Raw genomic sequence first — 22,290 nt, 5'->3', positions numbered from 1 at the left:
TTTAAACAGCCCTCACGTATAAAATTTGAGAGAGGAAGTTCAGATGAAGGTCTTGAGTCTTCGAGGATAATTTCACTTAGAGAAAACGAAACATTTTTAATTGTGGCGCTCATCACCAGCGCAATAACCACCACAGAAACAGCACTGCCCCCGTATTTTCATACCAACATCTCCCTGAGGAGCTAAGGCAATTGCGACAGGGAGAAACGATCAACTCCAGCGTTTTGAGCACCAGATTCCTGTTTTTTTTCCGTTTGCAAAGGAAACGCGGGAAACTGGAGCCTGGAGACGTTAGGCCGCAACAGAAAGGGTTATTTTTCACTCGAACGGTAGTTTTCGTAAGTGCGAAAGATACCAAAGTGAGAAGTACAGGTTACAACCCAGAACTTCCTGGGGTCGCCGCAGCCCCCGGCGCAAGGGTGCCCGCAGCGCCGCCGGCCGGGAGGAGGCGAGCGCCGCCCGGGCACGCCCCTCCGCTCCCGTCCCCGCCCTCGCCCCGGGGGGCGCCGTCGCCGTGACGTGAGGGGCTGGAGGAGGCGTGGGGCCGCGCAGCGGGGCTGATTGCCGGAACTGGAGCCCTCTGCCGGGGCGGGGGGCGCGCGGGCTCTGCGGGGCTGGCAGGTGTGCTGCGCGTGCACTTAGCGAGCGATGGCGCCGGACGCGGGCGCCCCGGGATAGCGCGGGCTAGGTGGCGGCGCCCGGTTGGGGCAGCAATGGAGCTCCTTCGGCTGCTGCTCCTGGCTGTGTTGGCGTCGGAACCGGCGGCGGCCGCCGGAGCCGAGACCGTCGGGAACTCCAGCGAGGGTAAGGTCGGGGGCGCCTGACTGCTGCAACCCAAACTTGGTCTTGCATTTCTTGCAAGGTCAGAGTCCACCCCGGGGTCTGTCCGCGCAGCGGGGGAGGCGGTGAGTTCAGAAACGGCAGGAATGGATCGAGGTCCTTTCCTGCAGAAGGCAAGTCCCATTGCTAAGGAGGCCTTAATGTCAACCTCCTAATTTAGGCTGGGGGAATGGGAAGAGATAGGAAACTCTCTTGTTCAGACACATTATTCTCTCCCTTAGGGTGCAGCCATGTTTGTAGGTTTTATTTAACACATTAAAACACCTCTTTGCTCCCAAGTGGCTGGTCTGAGCGTCTGGACTGCGAGGCTTGATGCAGCCAAGGTGCAGCGGGTTTTTGTACTCCAAAATCTAGGTGCTTTTCAAACTGGTTATGCTCTACGGAGTTTCAGAGGAAAAGTGAACCCAGAATGGGACTTTAGACCATAGGTCATGTGCTTGGTGAATGGATTTTAGCAATAGTTGGTGGTTTGTTAATATAAACTGTAAAAAGCGTTAATTGTATGAAGCTGATAATCATGTGCTTTTCCATGGGGTCGAGAACATACTTCGTTTTGTTTTGAGCTTAAGAGACTAGTTGTAGTTCTGAAACATAATATTTTCTGAATAACGTGATTCTGTTTCTGAATGCGTATCTTTGAAAAGCACTTGTGCAAACTGAATCCTAGAATTTTTGCCTAGAATTTAAGGCCAAAGCTGAAAAGGGCGGTTATAGTTCTGCAGAAAAAATAGCCTTATTTATAACAGGGCGCTAACATTCACTGCGTGCAGTATGTGCCAGGTGCTTTTCATGGCAGTGTTATTTAATCCTTACCACCCTGTTAGATAATTATTGTCCTCACTGGTGGAGGATGAACCTGAGGCCCAAGACGATGCTCACTACACAAGTAAACAGCTAAGAGGGGCACAGACAGCAGATGAACCCGTGTGTCTTGCTGTCAATTTCATGGTCTTCCACTTCTACAAAGCTGCCCTCCAGTGAGAATGTTTTACTTAGTGTGGTGCTTTACACTTAGTTCTTCTCTGAATTCTCATTCCTCAAAGTAGAGTCTCTTCTCCCTCCCTCATATGGCTATTTCCATTCTTCCAAGGTGAAGAATCTGAGAGATTGACTTGGCAGATGATCAGACGAGAGAAGGAATGTGAGAAGTTAATGTTTTTCAGACACTGTTTCTCCCCTCTGCGATTACAGCACTGTTATTTCCTCAGCCACGTTATTCTTCTGGCCTTGCATCAGTATTGCTGTTCTGTGCAGAAGAGGGACAGCAGGTGGGAACTTGACTGCTGAGGGTTAATGAAAGCTGATATTCTCCACATCTGTCAGATAAAGATCAGAGTGGAAATTAAGGAAGACTTAGTTCCAGACTTGCATGGTCCTCCTGGAAAATGTCTGGATTTCTGTTTGAGGATTCTGATGAGTATACAAACTCGAAATTGAGTAGCTGCTGTAAGTTAGGAGGATTTACCCGTCTCTAGCAGAAAGAGCTAAACACCTTGACTAGTGGCTTAGAAGCTAAGTGAATCCTTGAAGGTGGCAGATCGAGTTCTAGAATGTCTGAGGATGGTGCTTTCTGCGACCAGCAGGAGATGAACCATACATCTAAACAGTTTTCCCTTCTCTTGGAGTCCCGGTTCCCTGCTACCGTGAACACCTTTCGTTATTGATTCAGGTTCATATCTGGTAACTCACAGGAACTTACCTAGTGATTGGAGTTGAGCAGAGTGCTATTTGAACCTTCTCCAGTTTGTGCTATCCATAATGCTTAAGGAAGGTAGCAGGCCACTTGTGTAGTTAGTTGCAGGTGTTCTCTTTCTCTCAAAAGTGTGTGCATTTTTGTGTTTCCTTTCACCTTTTAGGGCTAATGAAAATTCATAAGAAAGTATCAATGAGAAATTGGGAGGGGCAGTTGAATGCTGGCCCGCTCAAGTAGCTGAACGGTTTTTGTTTTTAATATTCCATCTGAAGAGAATTATGAAGACTAACCGTTGACAAATCTGTCCTAGAATTTTTCTGTTGAGTTAAAGCAGAAACAGTGGAGGTACATTTCAGTAAATAGTAAAAAGGAAGAGGTGGAAAATTTGAAGATTGCAAGTTTAGGATCTGATTGAGAAAGAAAAGGAACATATTGGGATTGGGCAGCTCTTTTTAGAATGGAATTATTGGAAGGAAAGAGTGACTCTGGGTAGGAATGGAGGAAGGGTATGAAAAATAGAAAAGGGTCCCCTGCTGTACGTTAGATGACAAGAAACATTTTTGCCAGAGAAAGCAGAGGAGAACTACAGCTTAAGTGCTCAGTCTCGTGTTAGCCATTTGCCCTGTAATAGCCTTCTTTTTTTTTGTTAAATTTATTTATTTTCGGCTGCATTGGGTCTTCATTGCCGCACGCGGGCTTTCTCTAGTTGCCGTGAGCGGGAGCTACTCTTCGTTGTGGTGCATGGGCTTCTCATTGTGGTGTCTTCTCTTGTTGCGGAGCACGGACTCTAGGTGTGCGGGCTTCAGTAGTTGTGGCACGTGGGCTCAGTAGTTGTGGCTCGCGGGCTCTAGAGCGCAAGCTCAGTAGAGCCACACACGGGCTTACTTGCTCCGCAGCACGTGGGATCTTCCTGGACCAGGGCTCGAACCCGTGTCCCCTGCATTGGCAGGCGGATTCTTAACCACTGCGCCACCAGGGAAGCCCTGCCCTGTAATATCCTTGATGTGCTGTCTTTCCTGTCCACTCCTCAAGTCATAAGATCTAATTATCCCTCAAAAAATGTTTCTGATGCATCCTTTTCCAGATGACTTAGAAGTGCAGCTAAGTTCCTGTTAACCTCTTCAGGATATATTTTTGTATTTGTGTCTTCCTTTGCCATGTCTGTTTTTATGAGTAGAAATGAAATGCAGTTTCTGCCAGGCTAGACTGTTAAAGTTGTTTTGACTTTCAGTATATTTCCTTGTCAGTCTGTGGAAGTCACTTTCTCAACTCGCTGTTCATGATGGATGTGCTGGGCGTTTTATACGTGTTAGACCTCTTCTTCCCACTAGTTTATTTGTAGGAGGACCATACTGACTGCCTGAATTTTTTTTTTTTTTTTTTGATAAGGACATGAGCCTCTGAAACATTGGAAAGCTAACAGAAACTAATAATGATATTTTATTGTGTAGTATTGGACAGTTTACAATTTTTTTCCCATTTGATACTTTCAGCAGCCACGTGATGTATGCAGCACAGTTAACTGCATTTTACCATGAGGGAACTGAGGCCCATAGGAAATAATTACTTGTCTGAGGTCACAAAATTCAACTGTCATTTACCAAACATTTACTGTGTGCCAACCAGGTGCCTGGCACTGTGTGAGGCTCCGGAACATCAAATATGAAAGGGCCCTGCAAGTCAGGACTCAAACCATAACTGGTTTGTTTAATATACAGTATTCTATAAAAATTGTGAAATGGCTCTTGGATTGCCAGAGGATTTTCACACAAAAGTTAGATAAAGAGAACTAAGAATAGGAAAAAATATAGCTTTCCTTCCCTAATTCATCAAACGTTGTGTTAGGAGTTCTCACGCCTGGCTGGACATTAGAATCACCTGGAGCCTTGAAAAAAAGGCATGTTGGTGAAGAGACAGCTAGAAATTGAAATAGAAAATAAAAAGTAAATTTATAATACCATCAAGAAATATTAAATATTTAGGGATAATTATAATGGGATATGTTACAATCTCTATAGAGAAAACTATACAACATTCTTGAGATAAATTAAGAAAATAAATAGAGGGATATCTCAAATTTGTAGATTAGAAAAATGCTGTTATAAAGGTATCATTTCTCCCTAAATTAATACATTCAGTGCCATCTCAATCAAATCCCAGCAGGGTTTTTTTTGTGGAAGTTGACAAGCTGCTTTCTGAAATTTATATGGAAATGAAAAAGGGCCAAAAATACTCAAGACAGTCTTGAGGAGGAAGGACAATTTGGGGCAGAAATTAAGACAGTGTAATATTGGTGTTAGGATAGGCAAATAGACCAATGGTACACAGTTAAGAGTCCAGCAATAAACCCTCACATATGTCACTTGACTTATGTGAAAGGTGGAATTGCTGAGCAGTAAGGAAACTACTTTCATTAAAGGTTGCTATGTCAACAGGATATTCATATGGGAAAATGAACCTTGACCATCCCGCCTCACACCATACATAAAAATCAGTTTCAGGTTGATTTTAGACTTAAATGTGAAAAGTAGAACAAAGTTCTAGACATTAATATGGGGAATGTATCTTCCTGATCTTGGAATGTGTTGGCAAAGAATTCTTTAAAATCATAAAGGAAAAACTTGAGAAATTGGACTACATTAAAATTAAAACTTCTGTTAATCTAAAGGTATCGAGAGTGAAAAGACAAGCTATAAGAGTGGGAGAAGATATTTGTAACACATATCTGACAGAATACTCATATCAGTGATGACTAAAGAGTTCCTAAAATTCAATAAGTACAGATAATCCAGTTTTTAAAATGGGCAAAAGGCTTAACAGACCCTTTCACAAAGAGGATATTTAAATAACCAATAGGTAAAACAAAATGTTCTTACCAAGTGTTGGTGAGAGTATAGTGTAACTGGAATACTTCCTCACAAGCTGATAGAGGTCTAAATTGGCAAAACCATGTTGGATAACTGTTCAGGAGTATCTACTAAAATTGAACATAAGTATACCCTGTTACCTGATAATTCTACTCACAGGTTGTACCCAATAGAAATGTGTACATGTGCACCAAAAGACACATACAAAAAATTGTCCGAATGGAGTTATTTATAATTACTGCAAACTAGAAATAGTCCAAATGTTCGTTAACAGTAGAACAGATAAATAAATGGTGGTATATTTATTTCATGAAGCACACAGCAATGAAAGTGAATGAATAACAGTTACGATAGCAGCTGGGATGAATCTCACAAATAAAATGTTGATTTTTAAAAAGCTAGACACAAAAGAATTCATGCTGTATGATTCCATTTAATTAAATTTCAAAAAAAAAAATGCCCATCTGTGGTGTTAAAAGTTAGGATCATGGTTACCTCTGGGGAGGAGGGAAGAGGTAGTGATTGGAAGAGGCCACCAGGAGACCTCTAAGAGGTTAGAATGCTGTTTCTTGATCTGGCAGTGTAAACTTTGTGCACTTCTTTGTAGGCATTTTTTTAAAAATTTAATTAATTAATTTAGGCTGCGACTGGTCTTAGTTGCAGCATGCAGGATCTTCTTTGCGGCATGCGGGATTTTTTTTTTTTTTTTTTAAATTGCGGCATGCAAACTCTTAGTTGCGGCATGCATGTGAGATCTAGTTCCCTGACCAGGGATAGAACCTGGGGGCCCCCTGCAGTAGGAGCACGGAGTCTTACCCACTGGACCACCAGGTAAGTCCCTGAATGTTATTTTAAAGAATATTTGTTTTGTAATTGATACTTGAACCCTAACCCCAGGAATTTTGATTTAACTGGTTGGAGAGGGGCCCAGGCAACAATATCTTTTAAAAAGCACCTTCAGATAATTGTAACGTACAACCAAGGTGAATGACCACTGTATTAGAATTCCTTTCTAAGAAGGACACCTCATAAGCACTACAGAAAATATGAAAAATAGGAAATGTGTAAAGAAAAGAAAACATTATTTAAAATACACCCCGTAGGTACCTGTTTTTAATAGCCCTACTTACTTTGTCAAGTGACCAGTTTTTTAGAAATAATGTATACAGTGTCTCTCCCCTTTGTTGTCTGGCTTCTTTCTAGTTCTTGTCACAGGCATTTGGCTGGGGAAAGAGGGTTAGTAGGCATCACCTTCCTTTCGGAAGCTTTCGGAAATCTGTTTCTGAAATGGCAGGTATTCTTCTCGAAGAAGTCGGAAGCAGAGACTGTCACTTACTGTTTTGGTCCTGATCATTTTATATTCTCACAGAAGCTGTTTTCATTTCTGATTTTCTTAATGAGAACAAGACTTCTTAGTTATTTTAACTATTTTAAATCAAAGGTGATCTGCTACACTGTCACAGCAAAAACCTTCTCAAATAGGTTTATTGCTTGGCATATATATGTACACACACACATATGTATATGTTTTTTCTAGAGTATTCTTTCACAAAATAGACTATTTTATTTCTTATTTCTTATTCATGCTGGGATAGTAACAGCCTATATGTTCATTAGTAAGGGATTGGTTGAATAATCATGTTTACCTAGAATGGGATATTATATAGCTTTTAAAATGATAAAGCTAGAATTATCTGTTGATGTGGAAAGATATCTAAGATCTATGAAATGGCTATACCAAACATATTTGTGTCTTTCTTTTTCCATCTACATAGAGATGCTCATGCTGATATCTGCCTAAATCCTGAAAGGTGTATACCAAACTGTTAATAGTGATTATTTCTGTACAGTGTACTTGCTGGAGGAATTAACTTTCTCTACCGTTCTTGCCTTTTAAAATATGGCTTATGTATGACCTGGAACAATATTACCATTTTAAGGGAAAAACAAAACAGGTGACACCTGTTGAGTGTTGAGAGTGTCACCATTTTGTCTAGATTGTGTCCCTGTTTTATAAATTTCACATGAAGAGTTGAGGTAGAACCTGTGTTTTGAGTGCCATCAAGGAAAGAGGTTTTTTTCAAATTGTGCATTTCATTTCTGGTAAGAACGCCTCATTATTGCTATAGAAATCTGATAAACAATGAAATGTGTAAAGAAAAGGCACTTAGGGCTTCCCTGGTGGTACAGTGGTTAAAAATCTGCCTGCTAATGCAGGGGACACGGGTTCGAGCCCTGGTCCGGGAAGATCCCACATGCCGTGGAGCAACTAAGCCCGTGCACCACAACTACTGAGCCTGTGCTCTAGAGCCCGTGAGCCACAACTGCTGAGCCCGTGTGCCACAACTACTGAAGCCCACGCGCCTAGAGCCCGTGCTCTGCAACAAGAGAAGCCACCGCAATGAGAAGCCCGCACACCACAACGCAGCGTAACCCTCGCTCTCCGCAACTAGAGAGAAACCTGCGCGCAGCAACGAAGACCCAATGCAGCCAAAAATAAATAAAATAAAAATAAATTTAAAAAAAAGAAAGAAAAGGCACTTAACATACATTCCCAGGAATACCTACTTTTATTACCCCTACTTATTTTGTTAAGTTACCAGTTGTTTAGTAGTATATTTTAATTTCTATGGTCCTGTCTTTCCTTACTGTCTTTTAAATCACTGAACGTTTTGGTTCTCCAAGTATTTCTGAGTTGTGATTTATCTTCACCCTTGTGTGATAGATTAAGGAAACGTTAAGAAAACCAACACTTCACTAACTGATAGCTTCAGTCTCTTCCAGGGCTTATAAATGTTCTGGGTAGTATTTTGATTCAAGGCCCATGTAATGGGAGACAGATGTAAAGATCATCAAAAATTTCTAAGATAGGCTTAAGGGCAAATTTAAGTGTAAGTTAAGTGATTATAACCTTTACGAATTTACTTACATCAGTTCTGGTCACAGTATTCAATAATAGGCAGAGCGACTAGTCCATAAGTACTTAAATAAGTATTTGTCAAATAGAGAAAATGGGATGGGGACGGACTGAAAAAACAGAAAAACTGAAAATGTAACTCGAAAAGGCAGGCCGGTAAGTGAGCTGAGTGCTTTGGACAGTTAAAGGATGGAAATCCAATTAATTCCTAGGAAAACAAACTGAGACTGCTCTTAGACTGGAATTTGTGGATAGTTTTAAGAGTTGGAAGGTGGAGAATGGGTGGGACCAAAGTTAAAGTGCAATACATGAAAAGTTTTTAGGGCCATTTACCGAGGTCCACTTAATTTTATGTACAATTTGGTTTCCTAATAAAGTAATCCTGATGCTGGGAAGACCTGGAATATTAAAATGTTCCTTGTTCCCCTTTAAAAACAAAAAAAACCCCCAGAAAGCTCCCCACGTTTTCCAGACTTCCGTAGATTCTGTTAGCCACTTCCTAATATTTTTACCTCTATTCAGGCTGGAGTTTTGTTCCACATACAAGGTGAAATGTCTTTCCAGTTACATAAATAGAAAATACACCACCTTCATTTGTCATTGTTACAACTATTAAAATTTTCTCAGGATTTTTAGAAATTAAATTAGAACCACAAATAACCTTTTTTTCTATAATCAATTAAAAAGTTATGAAGATAATATAATAACATCATGGAGTTTGGGGAAATTTTATAGAGAGTAACCTTTATTCTAGTTCTAGCAATGTTTGTATGTTCTGTTTGGCTTTCTTGGTTAGCCTTTCTTGATAGTCTTTTTTTTAATCATCCAAATGGAGTACTTGTGTTAACTACAAGAACAACAAAAAGTGCTGAAAAAATTAGCCTTCTTAGGAAATGGTACATAAGAATGAGTTCGTGTCTGGGGTGTTTTCTTTTAGCTCCCACTGACTCAAATTTCCTTCTAAAATAAAACATGATCCTTCCACTGTGGGACTCTGGTGAATATAATCTTTACCTCATCACCTACTTTTCATCTCTATTAAATTGAAATCTTTTTTTCTATTTTGAGGTTCCAGCCCCCAAGATTGCTTATGTAATGCTTGCAGGCTCCTCTGCTGTTTATGCAAAGACATACTGACTCTAGGGCAGGGGGTGAGATGGGAACCCAGAACCACACAGAAGTCAAAGCAGCCTATTTAGTGGATCCCTTGAGAATTAGGTTAGAAAAGGAAAGAACTGGTGAGCAGCTGGGAGATAAGACACAGTGAGTGAGTGAAACACAAGCAGACAGTGTAGGCAAGTGGACAAATGGGAAAGCCTAGGTGAGGTGTTGGAGAACTTGTTAGAGCCTATCTTTTATGTGGACTCTGAATTTGATCCTTAAACAAACGAAAAGCTCCTTCTTCCAGAAGCCCTATGATTCATGAAGTTCCTGGTGTGGACACTCAGTAGACATTTTTGTCTGTGATGATGACACCTTCCTTTGCAAGCTGAGTACTTCAGTCCCATTTGACAGATGAAGAAACTGAGGTTTAAAGGAATTAAGTAACTTGCCTGAGATCACACAGCTAGTAAATGGTGGGGTAAAATTGAAGCCAGATGTGTCTCTCTAGCTGGGCTGACTTCAGAATTCACTAGATTGTAATAATCTTTAGTACCAGTGCATTTACGATTGTTAGTAACTCATCAGGGTTGTTAATCCTTAAATTCAGGGACTCTGTTCTGAATAGAGTTGTTATTGCTGCGACCAGAAGGGGGATTTTCCTGGGCTCTGGGAGCCAGGCACCTTGAACGGCCTATTTTTCACATCTTTTTTTTTTTTTTTTCGGTACGCGGGCCTCTCACTGCTGTGGCCTCTCCCGTTGCCGAGCACAGGCTCCGGACGCACAGGCTCAGCAGCCATGGCTCACGGGCCCAGCCGCTCCGCAGCATGTGGGATCTTCCTGGACCGGGGCACGAACCCGTGTCCCCTGCATCGGCAGGCGGACTCTCAACCACTGCGCCACCAGGGAAGCCCTCACATCTTTTGAAATACCTTTCTTCCCTTTAGGTTCTCAGTTCCACCCTTTGTAGCTGAGGCACCCTGGGTGGGCAGCTTCACCCCTTTGAGCTTCATTGTTCTCATCAGTGAAATAGGAGCAGTAATAATAATATTTATCTCAAGGGTTTTTCTGAGGATTAAATTAGCCATGCATTTGTGTTTAAGTATGCGGTTTGTACAAATCGCTGTTAGAGATATAAGTGTTACAATGAAACGTTTCTCTCCTTGTAGGTCTTCTTGAATTTTCTGTGGGGAGATTTAGATACTTGGAGCTCAAGAAGCCCTCTCCAGAGGAAGCTATTTTGCGTCATATTTCCAGCAATGTCACTTTTCTTATTTTCCAAATACATTCACAGTATCAGAATACAACAGTTTCATTTTCTGAGGTAAGTACAAAGAGTTACTTCCATAAAAGTCATTTCCACATTTTGGGGTCTTGTATTTAGCATGAGTGGTAGAGTTTTGTTTTTTTTTTTAAAGACACATTGTTGGGTTTTTTTTTGGCTGCATTGGGTCTTCGTTGCTGCGCGTGGGCTTCTCATTGCAGTGGCTTCTCTTATTGTGGGGCATGAGCTCTAGGCGCACGGGCTTCAGTAGCTGCAGCGTGTGGGTCAGTAGTTGTGGCTCACAGGCTCTAGAGCACAGGCTCAATAGTTGTGGTGCACAGGCTTAGTTGCTCCGTGGCATGTGGGATCTTCCCGGACCAGGAATCGAACCCATGTCCCCTGCATTGGCAGGCGGATTCTTAACCACTGAGCTACCAGGGAAGTCCCGAGCATTAGAATTTGATGCCACTTTATGTCTTAAATTTTTTTTCTTTTTTTAACAGGAGGGGGAAAAAAGAGTTTATTTACACGTACAATGTGCGTATACGTGGGAGAACGCAGTAATGAGTAATTCAAAGAGGTGGTTAGAATTTGGGGCCCCTATACCATCTTAACAAAGGGTGATAAATTTGTGGAGAAGTGTATGTCTTAAATTTTTTTAAAAAATAATCAAGATTGGGTCCTGTCAAGTTAGTGGTTTAGACTGGCTAAGAGGTGAGTATCACAGGCCTTTCTTGAGTGGTGACCTCTGACCTAAAGAAGGGTGATGCTCCTGAGTTTGGGGGAGGGTGGCTTGTACCAAATGTCTCCTGTCTGCAGTTAAGCTTTCCTCATACTTCCCACCTTTTCTTTTTCTTACCCTAGTGTGTCCTCAGTGATTTTTACCTGAGAGTACATTTTAATGGGTTTGCTTTGTCATTCAGCCATTTAGTGTTGAAGTTTATTAAGACTCCTGTAGGATCAGCTTTATTCTTTGGAGTCTCATGGAAACAAAAGAATCCTAACACTCAGTTTTAACCAGTGCAGTGCTTTGCTTCCAGCAGCATTTAGGACCCTGTTACGGAGATCGTCACTACACCCCTGAACCTCAACCTCAGCTCTGGGAAGTTTTTCAAATGTCCTGGGTCAGCTTAAGCTATTAAGGCTCTGCCATTTATGTTAACCTTTTACAAATCTATTTATATTTATATATGACCCCCTAGACAAATAAATGAATTTCACTCTGTATAAAGTTGTGCTGCGTTTTTATGTGTCCTAAGCCTACCTTCTAACATTGTGGTATTTGCTAAACAGAGCTGTCTTAGTCCAATTCCTATATATCTTATGGGCATTGGTCACAGTATCTTTCAAACTAAGTGTTTGGTATTTTTTGTTCCTGCTTTCCTGTCTCTGCCACGAAGGTTTTGAAGTTGTGTGTGGTGATCTAATAGACTAGAAATGGAAGGGTTTGATCAAGGAAAAGAGGAAGGAGTAAGTTATGTTAATTGAAGAGATAACAGTGTCTATGACCCATATATATATATATGTTTTGTTTTGTTTTTATGACCCATATATTGATTTTGCCTGAGTTCTTTGCAACCAGAGCAGAGATCAAAGCATGTTAAACTTCATAACTTTCTTAGAAGGAAGAAACATGCCAGTTCTTGAGGGGAAGCGAAGATTTTTTCTGGCACTAAATTCAAATGGAAACTTTCTATTCAGGCCCTTACATAGGATACATAGTAAAATGGCACAGAGACAATTTCCTTCTTAATAATACCATAGCAAAGACAACATTTGAAGGAAGAGAAAGGATGGAGAAAAAAGGCATTTATATTTATTGCATGCCCACTGTGTGCTAGGCCAGTGATCCTTAAGCTCCTGGGGCCATAGACTTGGAATTTGCTGAAATCTCAGGACTCTCTACCTGGCAAAATGTATGACTACATCTGTATAATTTCATGGGGACCTCTGGAAACTCACTGGGCCTCTGGGGCTCCTAGTTAGGAACCCTTGCATTTGGTTTTCCATGTAGTTAATTTAATTCTCGTAACAGTTCAACCAAGTAGTTCTAATGCCTATTTTTACATTTGAGGAAACTGAGGTTAGATAAAGGGAGGCCAGCATTACTAACGTGACAAAAATGGCCTGGATGAACAGCATCTTGGGCCTCGGTCTTCATGCAGAAAGGATCTTAGTTATCCTTAATTATAATCGTGCTCCTTTCTTGGGCTGTCTTTAGTTCTCACTGTATTTATACTGTGGAGAGGATGATAACCAGAACTGCACATAGCTCTAGAAGTGAGTCTGTGAAGAGAACTTTCTGTTGTAACTTCCTGATGAAGTGTGGCACTTTGGAGTTTCTGGGTCATCTTGGCAGTTAGTTTTTTTTTTTTTTTTTTTTTTGCGGTACCCGGGCCTCTCACTGTTGTGGCCTCTCCCGTTGCGGAGCACAGGCTCCCGACGCGCAGGCTCAGCGGCCATGGCTCACGGGCCCAGCCTCTCCGCGGCATGTGGGATCCTCCCGGACCGGGGCACGAACCCGTGTCGCCTGCATCGGCAGGCGGACTCTCAACCACTGCACCACCAGGGAAGCCCAGCAGTTATTTCTTTGAAACTGCTGACCCTGTAGTTCCTCACTTAGTATTTGGGTCATTCTCTTATACGCTTGTCAAATTGAAACCCATCTGGCACTTTTTTCTTTCTATTTCCTTAGCTTTAAGAAAACACTCTGAATCTACTACCTCTTAACTTAGTACTTTGTTATTCAAAAAGCTTTCCCAGCAGATGGGGGCAGGGGATGGGAGAGTGGCTGGGGTGTGAGGAAGGGTTAGAACAGGGCACAAAGAAGGTGATCTGTGTGTTCACTGTCTTGGTTGTGGTGATGGTGTCAAAGGTGCCTACATTTACCAAAACCTACCGTTAGTATACTTTATGTGTAATTTACAATATGTTAATTACAACTCAGTTTTTAAAAAAAGCTTTCCAAGAACTGAACTCTTTGGGGGCAGAGCTTATATTTTTGTCTTGGTAGTGGTCAAGTTAATTTGTATATCGGGACCACAAATGGAGGCTGCCCCAATGGCTTGGTCCATGTCACAAATCTAAACCTAAGTCAGCCTGCACTTACAGGGAACCCCTGTCAAGGAAACCTAACTTACACTGACCACAATCTTCCAGCTCAGCTTAGCCTAGAAAACAGGACCCTCTCGACTTTTATGGAAATCCTGACCTAGCTAAGCATGCCCTTCTAATGCTCTAAAAAACTAGTTCATGCCCCACATCCCTTGGGAACAGGACTCCACAGCTGGTGAGGCACTGTCCTCCCCCAATCCATGGGTTGTTCTCCTTGAATAAAGGACATCAGACTCATTACTAAATTGTTTTAGTTTTGTCATTCACACAGTAGTCCTTAACCCAGTAGTCTTAGTACTTGACATAGTAGATCCTAACTGAGAGGATTGAAAAGTTTGGGGATTTTTCTGTGTATCTGCTATTCCTGATCAAAGATGTATATTTTAAATAGTTCCTTCACAGGTATGTGTGGTCACGTGCACATAGAGGTGAAAAGAATTCTTTAATCATCTAAGGAAGATCTGTTTTTATTCCTTTTTGCTTTGAGAAGCTTTGGAGTAGGGCATGCACAGTAGATCCACTCCAAAATTTAAGCACTCTGCTCAACTCCCGATTCATGATGACTCTTCTTTCCTTATTGCAGACTCTCCTTCCCAATGCCTCGGGAACAGGCACTGACAAAGGACTGGTTTTCATTCTTAGACCAGAGCAGAGTATATGCACTTGGCACTTGGAGACTTCAGACCCTGAGCCTGTCCAAAATGTGGCCATTCCACTCTCCTACTCGGAAAGCGGTAACCTTTCTATTGTCGACTCCCCGTTACTCTCCAGAATGCGGGACTTGTGTGTGAAAATTTAGGGAAAACTATAATCCTATTAAAAGTGTTTATTATAAGTACAATACCTTGAGTCAGAAAGGTATTAACAGCAGGGGAGTCAGAGAATTAGTATGATGACTGAAAGCCCAGGTAGGAAATAGGAGAACACATTTATTCATTTGGAAAACATTTAAGGAGCCCTTGGAGAAGCTGTAACAGAAAGACAAGGCATGGTCCTTCACACATTAGTTGGTTATCGGAGGCTGAGGAAGACTGGAAGAAGAATGGGGTGTTTGGAGGATGGTGAACAGTGGGTGTGGCTGGAGCCAGGGTGTGAAGGGCCTGGTGTACAATGTGAGGTTTGCCCTCTATGCTGAGGAACATAGCGAGTTTTTTTGTTTTCTTTTTTTTTTTGCGGTATGCGGGCCTCTCACTGTTGTTGTGGCCTCTCCCGTCGCGGAGCACAGGCTCCGGACGTGCAGGCCATGGCTCACGGGCCCAGCCGCTCCGCGGCACGTGGGATCTTCCCAGACCGGGGCACGAACCCGTGTCCCCTGCATCGGCAGCGGACTCTCAACCACTGCGCCACCAGGGAAGCCCCATAGCGAGTTTTTAAGCAGAGGAATGATCTGATGCATTTCATCTCTTAGAAAGTTAACTCTAGAAGCAGTGTGAGGAGTGGGTTGGACAGGGCATAGCAGAGTCAAGACAGCACAGCTTTCAGGACTCATAGTGAGAAATGAAGATGCGAACAAAGGCCCCTAGAGGGGGCTGGAGAGGAGGAGCTGGGTTTGAGATATTCAGAAGGTAGAATTGACAAGACACAATGACCAGTGGTTATGGAATGTAAAAGTGGGGAGCATGGGCTTCCCATTTGGGCAGCTGGGAGGTGGTGTTGCAAAATAGGCATGGAGATAGGATTTTTGTGGTGCTGGATGTTTCAGGGGGTTGGGATGAGGTAGATGGTGACTTCAGTTTGGGACACATTGAATCTGAGACCCTTATAGGACATCTGGATGGAAATGTATAGTAGGCAGTTTAAAATAAGGGCCTGGAGTGGAGGTGTGAGGTTAGATATCCAACTGAATAGTTGTTAGTAAAAGCCATGGAAGTGAGTGAGATTGTCCAGGAATGGACTTAGAGATTTAGGGGGGAAAAATAATAGCAGATAACTTCCTAGTGCCTACCACGTGCCAGACTGTTTCTGGGGGATGCTAACTGCTGAAGAATAATTGTAAGACTAAGGAGTAGACAGGAAGGTAAGAGGAGAGCCTGGACATCCTGCGTTAAGTAAGGAGTGGTAAATAGTACTTGGCAGAGAGATCAAGAGAGTGACTGAAAGTGTCCATATGATAGCACAACCCAGAGTCAGTGGTGGCCTTTAATGAGAGTCATTTTAGTGGCACAATGAGGGTGAAAACTAGATTATAGTGATTGAGGAGTGAAGGTGAGGTGAGGAAATTTACATTCTTTTAAAGTTTGGTGGTAAAGGGAAGGAGAGGTTGCAATAACTAGTAAAGGAGGTAGAAGCCAAAAAGTGATTGGAGTTGAAGAAAGACAGTGTTATGTAGCAAAAGGGTAATTACCTGATTGAAAAATGATAGATTTCAAGCTTTCCTCAGGGTCAGTGCACAAGAAAATTTATGAACAGTGGAGTGTCAGTTACAAGACACATGTTTTTCTCAGGTGTGGTAAATATTTGTAAATGCAGGGAAAGGAGAGTGTGAAAGAAGAGCATAGAATTCTGAGAAAGATTCCACAGAATATTGAAACAGTGCACACTGGGTATCTCCATTCCAAATCTGCAGAGTTCCAGCAGTTTATGGAAACTAAGAACCAACTCTGGGAATGATTGGATGAGTGTATGAAGTTGAGATCTTAAAAACCTTTAAATTGGTTTACCTTGTTCCTAGCTTCTCCACTTGAGTCTGCTGTATACAGTTCTTTGCATGGAATTGAACCAATGTCAAGTGACTTCTTATAAGTGTTGTCTTGCTTAAAGGTTATGAATAGGATTTCTAATAAGAAAAGAAGAGCTGTTTTAACCACATTATTATTATTATTATTATTTTGCGGTACGTGGGCCTCTCACTGTTGTGGCCTCTCCCGTTGCGGAGCACAGGCTCTGGACGCGCAGGCTCAGTGGCCATGGCTCACGGGCCCAGCCGCTCCATGGCATGTGGGATCCTCCCGGACCGGGGCACGAACCTGCATCCCCTGCATCGGCAGGCGGACTCTCAACCACTGCGCCACCAGGGAAGCCCTTAACCGCATTATTAATGTAACTTAAATACCCCAAATTTATTTTCTGTTTAATTATACATATGCTATTCTAATACGTGGTCTTGGGGTTCTTGAGATTTTTAAATTTTTACTCTTTTATATATACACAAAGACTTCCAGCAATGAGGATGACACCGTCTTCCTCCCTGTTGAAAGAGTCATGTGAAAAGTGGACACCCTTCTTCTGTATACTAAAATCTAATAAAAACTTCTCTATGTAGGAAAGGCACACATTCAACATTTGGCATACAATTTCAAGGTGTTCATGGAGCCCCTGAAACCCACTCTTGGACGCCAGCTTAAGAATCTCTGCCTCTTCTGACCTTTTTAACTCTAGTGCAGAGATTGGCAAACTCCAGAGTGCAAGACAAATCCAGCTCGTTGCCTGTTTTGTACATAAAGTCTTATTAGAACATAGCCCAGGGACTTCCCTGGTGGTCCAGTGGTTAAGACTCTGTGCTCCCAAGGCAGGGGGCCCAGGTTCTATCCCTGGTCAGGGAACTAGATCCTGCACGCTGCAACTAATATACCATGTGCTGCAACTAAGACCTGGCACAGCCAAATAAATAAATAAATATTAAAAAAAAAAAAAGAAAAGCAACTAAAAATCCGATACTTAAAAAAAAAAAACAAAAGAACACAGCCCATTCGATTCCGTATCATCTGTGGCTGCTTTCCTGCCACAAGAGCAGGGTTGAGTAGTTGCCACAGAGACCATCGAGTCTGAAAAGCCTCTAAAATATTTACTATCTGGCCCTTTACAGAAAAGGTCTTCTAATCCCTGTTCCACAGCCCATAACCTCAGTTAACTTTACCCTTAGTCCATGAGGTAGTACAAAACCAGAAGCTGTCTATTTAACTTCTATATTGGGAGTTCTTATAAGGGGTGGGGTTCTGTTTTTCCGAGTGTGGTTTGAATATATAAGAATTCTATGTTAAGTAACTTACTTGTTTTCCATCCAGATCCTATCCCTGGTGGTTGTAATTTGGAGTTTGATTTAGATATCGATTCCAACATTTACCTGGAGTATAATTTCTTTGAAACAACTATCAAATTTGCTCCAGCAAACCTAGGTCATGCGAGGTATGTCTGTCTCCCGACTCCTAAAACTCCTTTTAGGACGTGCATTGCTCGCTGTTGTGTAGACTGAGTAAGTTCTCTCAAAATCCATAGTTTCTCTTTAGCAAAATTGAATTGCTTAATTTTTTTTTTGGAATGGAAGTAATTTAAGCTTTGTTACTAATACTCGAGCTGTCATTTACAGTTAATGTTGTTTCCCTTCATTCTTAGGAAGAGCCAGATGTTGAGCCTTTATTATGAGCTTAGAAGTACATCTTAGTTTTCGTAAAGAGTTTTAAATATAGAAAACATTCTGGAGGCATGAAACACTCATATTTTTTGTAAGCATTTTATTATTTTAATTAACATTCTGCCCTAGTTTCTACTTTAATAGTAATGATAGCTAACATTTGAAATGCTCCCTGTGTATCATCCATGGTCCTGCTAAGTGCTGTGTGTTGTCATTTAATCCTAATTTTATGAAGAAGGGGCTGCTGTTCTTATTTTACAGAAAGGCCCCCTAAGGGTTGTTGAGATTAAGTGACTTGCCCACATACACACAGCCAACGAGTAGCAAAGCGGGCAGTTGACTCAACCTGACTGATACATCTGGTTATGTAACCATACATACTGCCTCTCCTTTCTTGGTGGTGCCAAACTTGGAATCGTTGTTGCAGAAGTTTGAAGTTCCAGCTTTTGGTTCCTTTTATAGATGAGACTTGCAGCACAAGAGACTGATGCTCAGTTTTGTTGGTTGACTTTAGAGGCGCAGATGCTCCGCCGTGTGACGTCAAGACGGGCCAGGACTCCAGGTGGAGGTTACAGTATGACGTCTATCAGTATTTTTTGCCGGAGAACGACCTCACTGAAGAGGCATTGCTAAGGCACCTGCAGAGGATGGCTGAGGTGCCTCAGGTGCAGGCCAATGCTCTCAAGGTAAATCTGACTCTCATAATTTGTGTAGCCAGACTGTGACACCTTTGTAAGAGTTGAGAAGGGGAGAAGCTACCAGGAGCTTTTTTTTTCTTTTAAACTGTTTTCTTGGTTTTTCTGGGATTCTCACTTTTTCTCTATTTCATTATCACCTTGGGAGTCATTGCTAGTGATATCCCTAAGTAACGTTGGCTTTTGAGGAGATGCATGTAAATTTTGTTATATTTTAGTTGCAGCCACATCTATGACTGTTAATCTTGAGCTATGGATGGAAGTCGGTGGTAATTTTCTATGTACTCCCATAACTATTAGATTAAAAAAATTTGGCAAGTCTAAAGGTTATAGTGTTTTGAGAAAAAATAATGTGAAACTGTTTAAGGATATATACGTTACCTTTAATATTTAAACCCAAATGCAAAGTTTCTAACTTGCAGCAAAAGTTTTCTTCGACCTTTTGAAACCCCTGAAAACTCTTGTGACTCCAAGGGTGGGGACAGGCCAGCAGCCTTGGCATCATCTGGGAGTTTGTTAGAGTTGCAGACTCTTAGGCTCCACCCCAGAGCTATGGAATCAGCATCTGTCTTTATGATCCCCAGGTGATGCCTATGCAAATTAAAATTTGAGACTCATGCTCTAGATTTGTGGAGGGCAGGATTTTATCTTTATGTCTTAAAGGGTGCCTGATATCGGCCTAATAAACAAGGTCATCTGTCAGTCTAGTGGTTGGTGGGTAAAGTTTTTCTGGACTACTAAGATCTTCCTAGAAGGTTGTAGATTATCAGATGACATAGAAAGAAGCGATTGAAACTGGGTGTCTGTGATTAACCTAGGCGCTCAGCCTGTTGCAGAGTAAGATCTGATTTTGTTGCTGTGTCACCTAGCATGTTATTTCCCCATGCTAAGAGGGAGGCTTGTACAAGAAAACTCATTGTGCTTATTCACCAATTAGGAAGCTCTATTGGCAAAGTTTGCCTTTGTACATAGGAAATTTTGAAGACCATTTTTATTCTTATGAAGAATGTAAGAATTCTTATAACAGGGTCTTTTTAGTTTACTTCTTAACTTTTGGTTAAGAGCTAGAATATCGCGTGCCAGAATTCAAGGAAACCCTCAACGACTAATGAGGGCATGTCAAGAAGACTCTGGAGCCTGCTTTTTCTGGTTGGTTTTTGTTTTCTTTGGATTTTTTTTGATGTGGACCATTTTTAAAGTCTTTATTGAATTTGCTACAATATTGCTTCTGTTTTATGTTTTGGTTTTATGGCCGCGAGGCATGTGGGATCTTAGCTCCCTGACCAGGGATTGAACCCGCATCCCCCGCATTGGAAGGCGAAGTCTTAGCCACTGGACCACCACGGAAGTCCCTGGAGCCTGTTTGAAGAGGCTCACACTGGCCATCTCTGGGACAATTCAGTCATCAAAGAGAACGTGATTGATTATGCCTTGAATAAACAAAAACACGTCCATACTGATACTAAAAAAAGAAAAAGGAAAAATGCTCAGTTGCTACCGTTGGAGCAACGTACACAAAATTATACTCTGAAAATTAATAAAGGGAAGGAATTTACCCTGCCTTTTTAAAAGGAGGATCTGTAATTCACTCCCGGTTGATAAGAGAAAGTTCTGCTTTACAGAAGAATGCCAGCTAGTAAATGTAGAAGGAATAATAGAATTAGAAAATCTCCATTTTCTGACCCTTGGTGAAATAATTCAGGCAAGGATCACCAGGTGAAAGAGTGTTGGGGGGAAGGATATTCCCAGGATACCTAAATAGCGCCCTCAGATTAATTCTTATTGCAAAGGGAAAACTACTTTCAGAGTGGAGTGATCCGATGGTCTCTACCTTATCCATGTGGTCAGAGTTAGCTTTGCTGATAGTAGGTGAACCTGCATTATGTGCTCATGTGAATGTAGGCTGATTTTATCGCCATAGCCTATGGAATATTCTAGCAAAACAGGTTTAACTTGAGTTCCTGTTTATAGGAGTTCCTGTTTACAAGAAGTGCATAGGATCAAAGTACAAGTTAGACATCTTGAGCACAATCTGATAAATTCAGATTGTGGAGTGATCTGTAAAATAACTTCCTTAATCTTTCAAAGGTGATTCTGGATTGCAGAAATTGGAGATAAACATCATACGTGAAACTTGGTTGGATCTTGGTTAAGGGATAGAAAAGCTATAAAAGACATTTGGGAAAATTTGAATATGGACCGTGTATTAGATAATAAGAAATTATTAATTTTCTTAGGTGAGCTAAGGTATTGTGAGCACATAGGAGAATATCCTTGTACTTAGTACCTTGCTATTCAAAGTGTGGTGGATGAATGCATAGCGTTGCATCACCTGAGAGATTCTTAGAAAAGCAGAATCTCAGGTACCTCCTCTGACCAGCAGAATCAGAATCTGAATTTTAACAAGCTCCCCAGTGATTCATAGGCTATTAAGTCTGAGAAACACTGTGTTAGGACATGCATGCTGAAGTATTTAGAAGTGAAATGTCATGATTCCTGTAACTTACTTTAAAATGGTTCAGCCAAAAACTATATATATATGTGGGGTGGGGAGGATCAGGAGGGAGGGACAGAGAAGCAAATCCGCTAAAGTAAGACCAGCTGTTGAATCTAAGTGGGGTGTATAACGTTTTCATTGTATTATTCTTAACATTCTGTTGGACTTGACCAATCTTTTGCCCAGAACACACACATATATATATTTTTTGCGATATGTGGGCCTCTCACTGTTGTGGCCTCTCCCGTTGAGGAGCACAGGCTCCGGATGCGCAGGCTCAGCGGCCATGGCTCACGGGCCCGGCCGCTCCGCGGCATGTGGAATCTTCCCGGACCGGGGCACGAACCTGTGTCCCCTGCATCGGCAGGCGGACTCTCAACCACTGCGCCACCAGGGAAGCCCCAGAAAACATAGTTTTGAAGGCTAAGCACTATATTTAAACAGTAGAAGTTTTCTAAGAGGCTCCTAATTATTTACTCCTGAAACCCAAACATTTCGTTTTCTCCCTTCTGTTAGTAGGAACATATCTGTGTATTAGGGCTACGTGGGGCCTTTGTTTCTCCTATTATATTTATCCCCTATTTAACAAACAACCTTTAAAAGGGAATTTTTGAAGTGAAGGGCTACAGGGCAGCACAGCTGTATGTGATTTTTCTTATTTCAGAGCCTGCTAAGGACAAAGGTAAGTGGCTGCTCTCTGTGAGACGTTAACCCACACGGCCTACGTCAGCTCTGGAGCTCGCAGTGACCGCTCACGTTTGTTGGACACTTACTCTGTGCTAATTACTGAGGGGACACTAGTGAGCAGGATCAATAAGGTTCCCGCCCTTACGTCATTTACAGTCTAGCAGACGAGACAAAAATTCCTTTCTTTGTCCTAACTAGTGCATTTTACTTAAATCATTTATTTATATCACATTTTACTTAAATTATTAACATATACAAAATCT

At 41.8% G+C, this 22,290-nt stretch overlaps 1 protein-coding gene across 1 annotated transcript in view; it reads left to right on the top strand.

Annotated features, from left to right (window-relative positions):
- The first annotated feature begins 561 nt into the window (after positions 1-561).
- The window catches only part of TM7SF3 (transmembrane 7 superfamily member 3), a 37,793-nt gene continuing 16,064 nt past the window's right edge, over positions 562-22,290 (top strand). Inside the window, exons 1-5 of the mRNA XM_029205871.1 lie at positions 562-804; positions 10,589-10,743; positions 14,381-14,531; positions 17,802-17,922; positions 18,663-18,834. Coding sequence (XP_029061704.1) covers positions 714-804; positions 10,589-10,743; positions 14,381-14,531; positions 17,802-17,922; positions 18,663-18,834 — 690 coding nt within the window. The 5' untranslated portion in view covers positions 562-713. The remainder of the gene's footprint in view (positions 805-10,588; positions 10,744-14,380; positions 14,532-17,801; positions 17,923-18,662; positions 18,835-22,290) is intronic.

Source organism: Monodon monoceros, unplaced genomic scaffold (assembly GCF_005190385.1).
Source record: "Monodon monoceros isolate NGI ecotype Baffin Bay Population unplaced genomic scaffold, NGI_Narwhal_1 Super_Scaffold_6, whole genome shotgun sequence".
Classification (NCBI taxonomy): domain Eukaryota; kingdom Metazoa; phylum Chordata; class Mammalia; order Artiodactyla; family Monodontidae; genus Monodon; species Monodon monoceros.
Note: the sequence above shows the minus strand (reverse complement) of the source record. Positions and strands in the feature narration are given on the sequence as shown.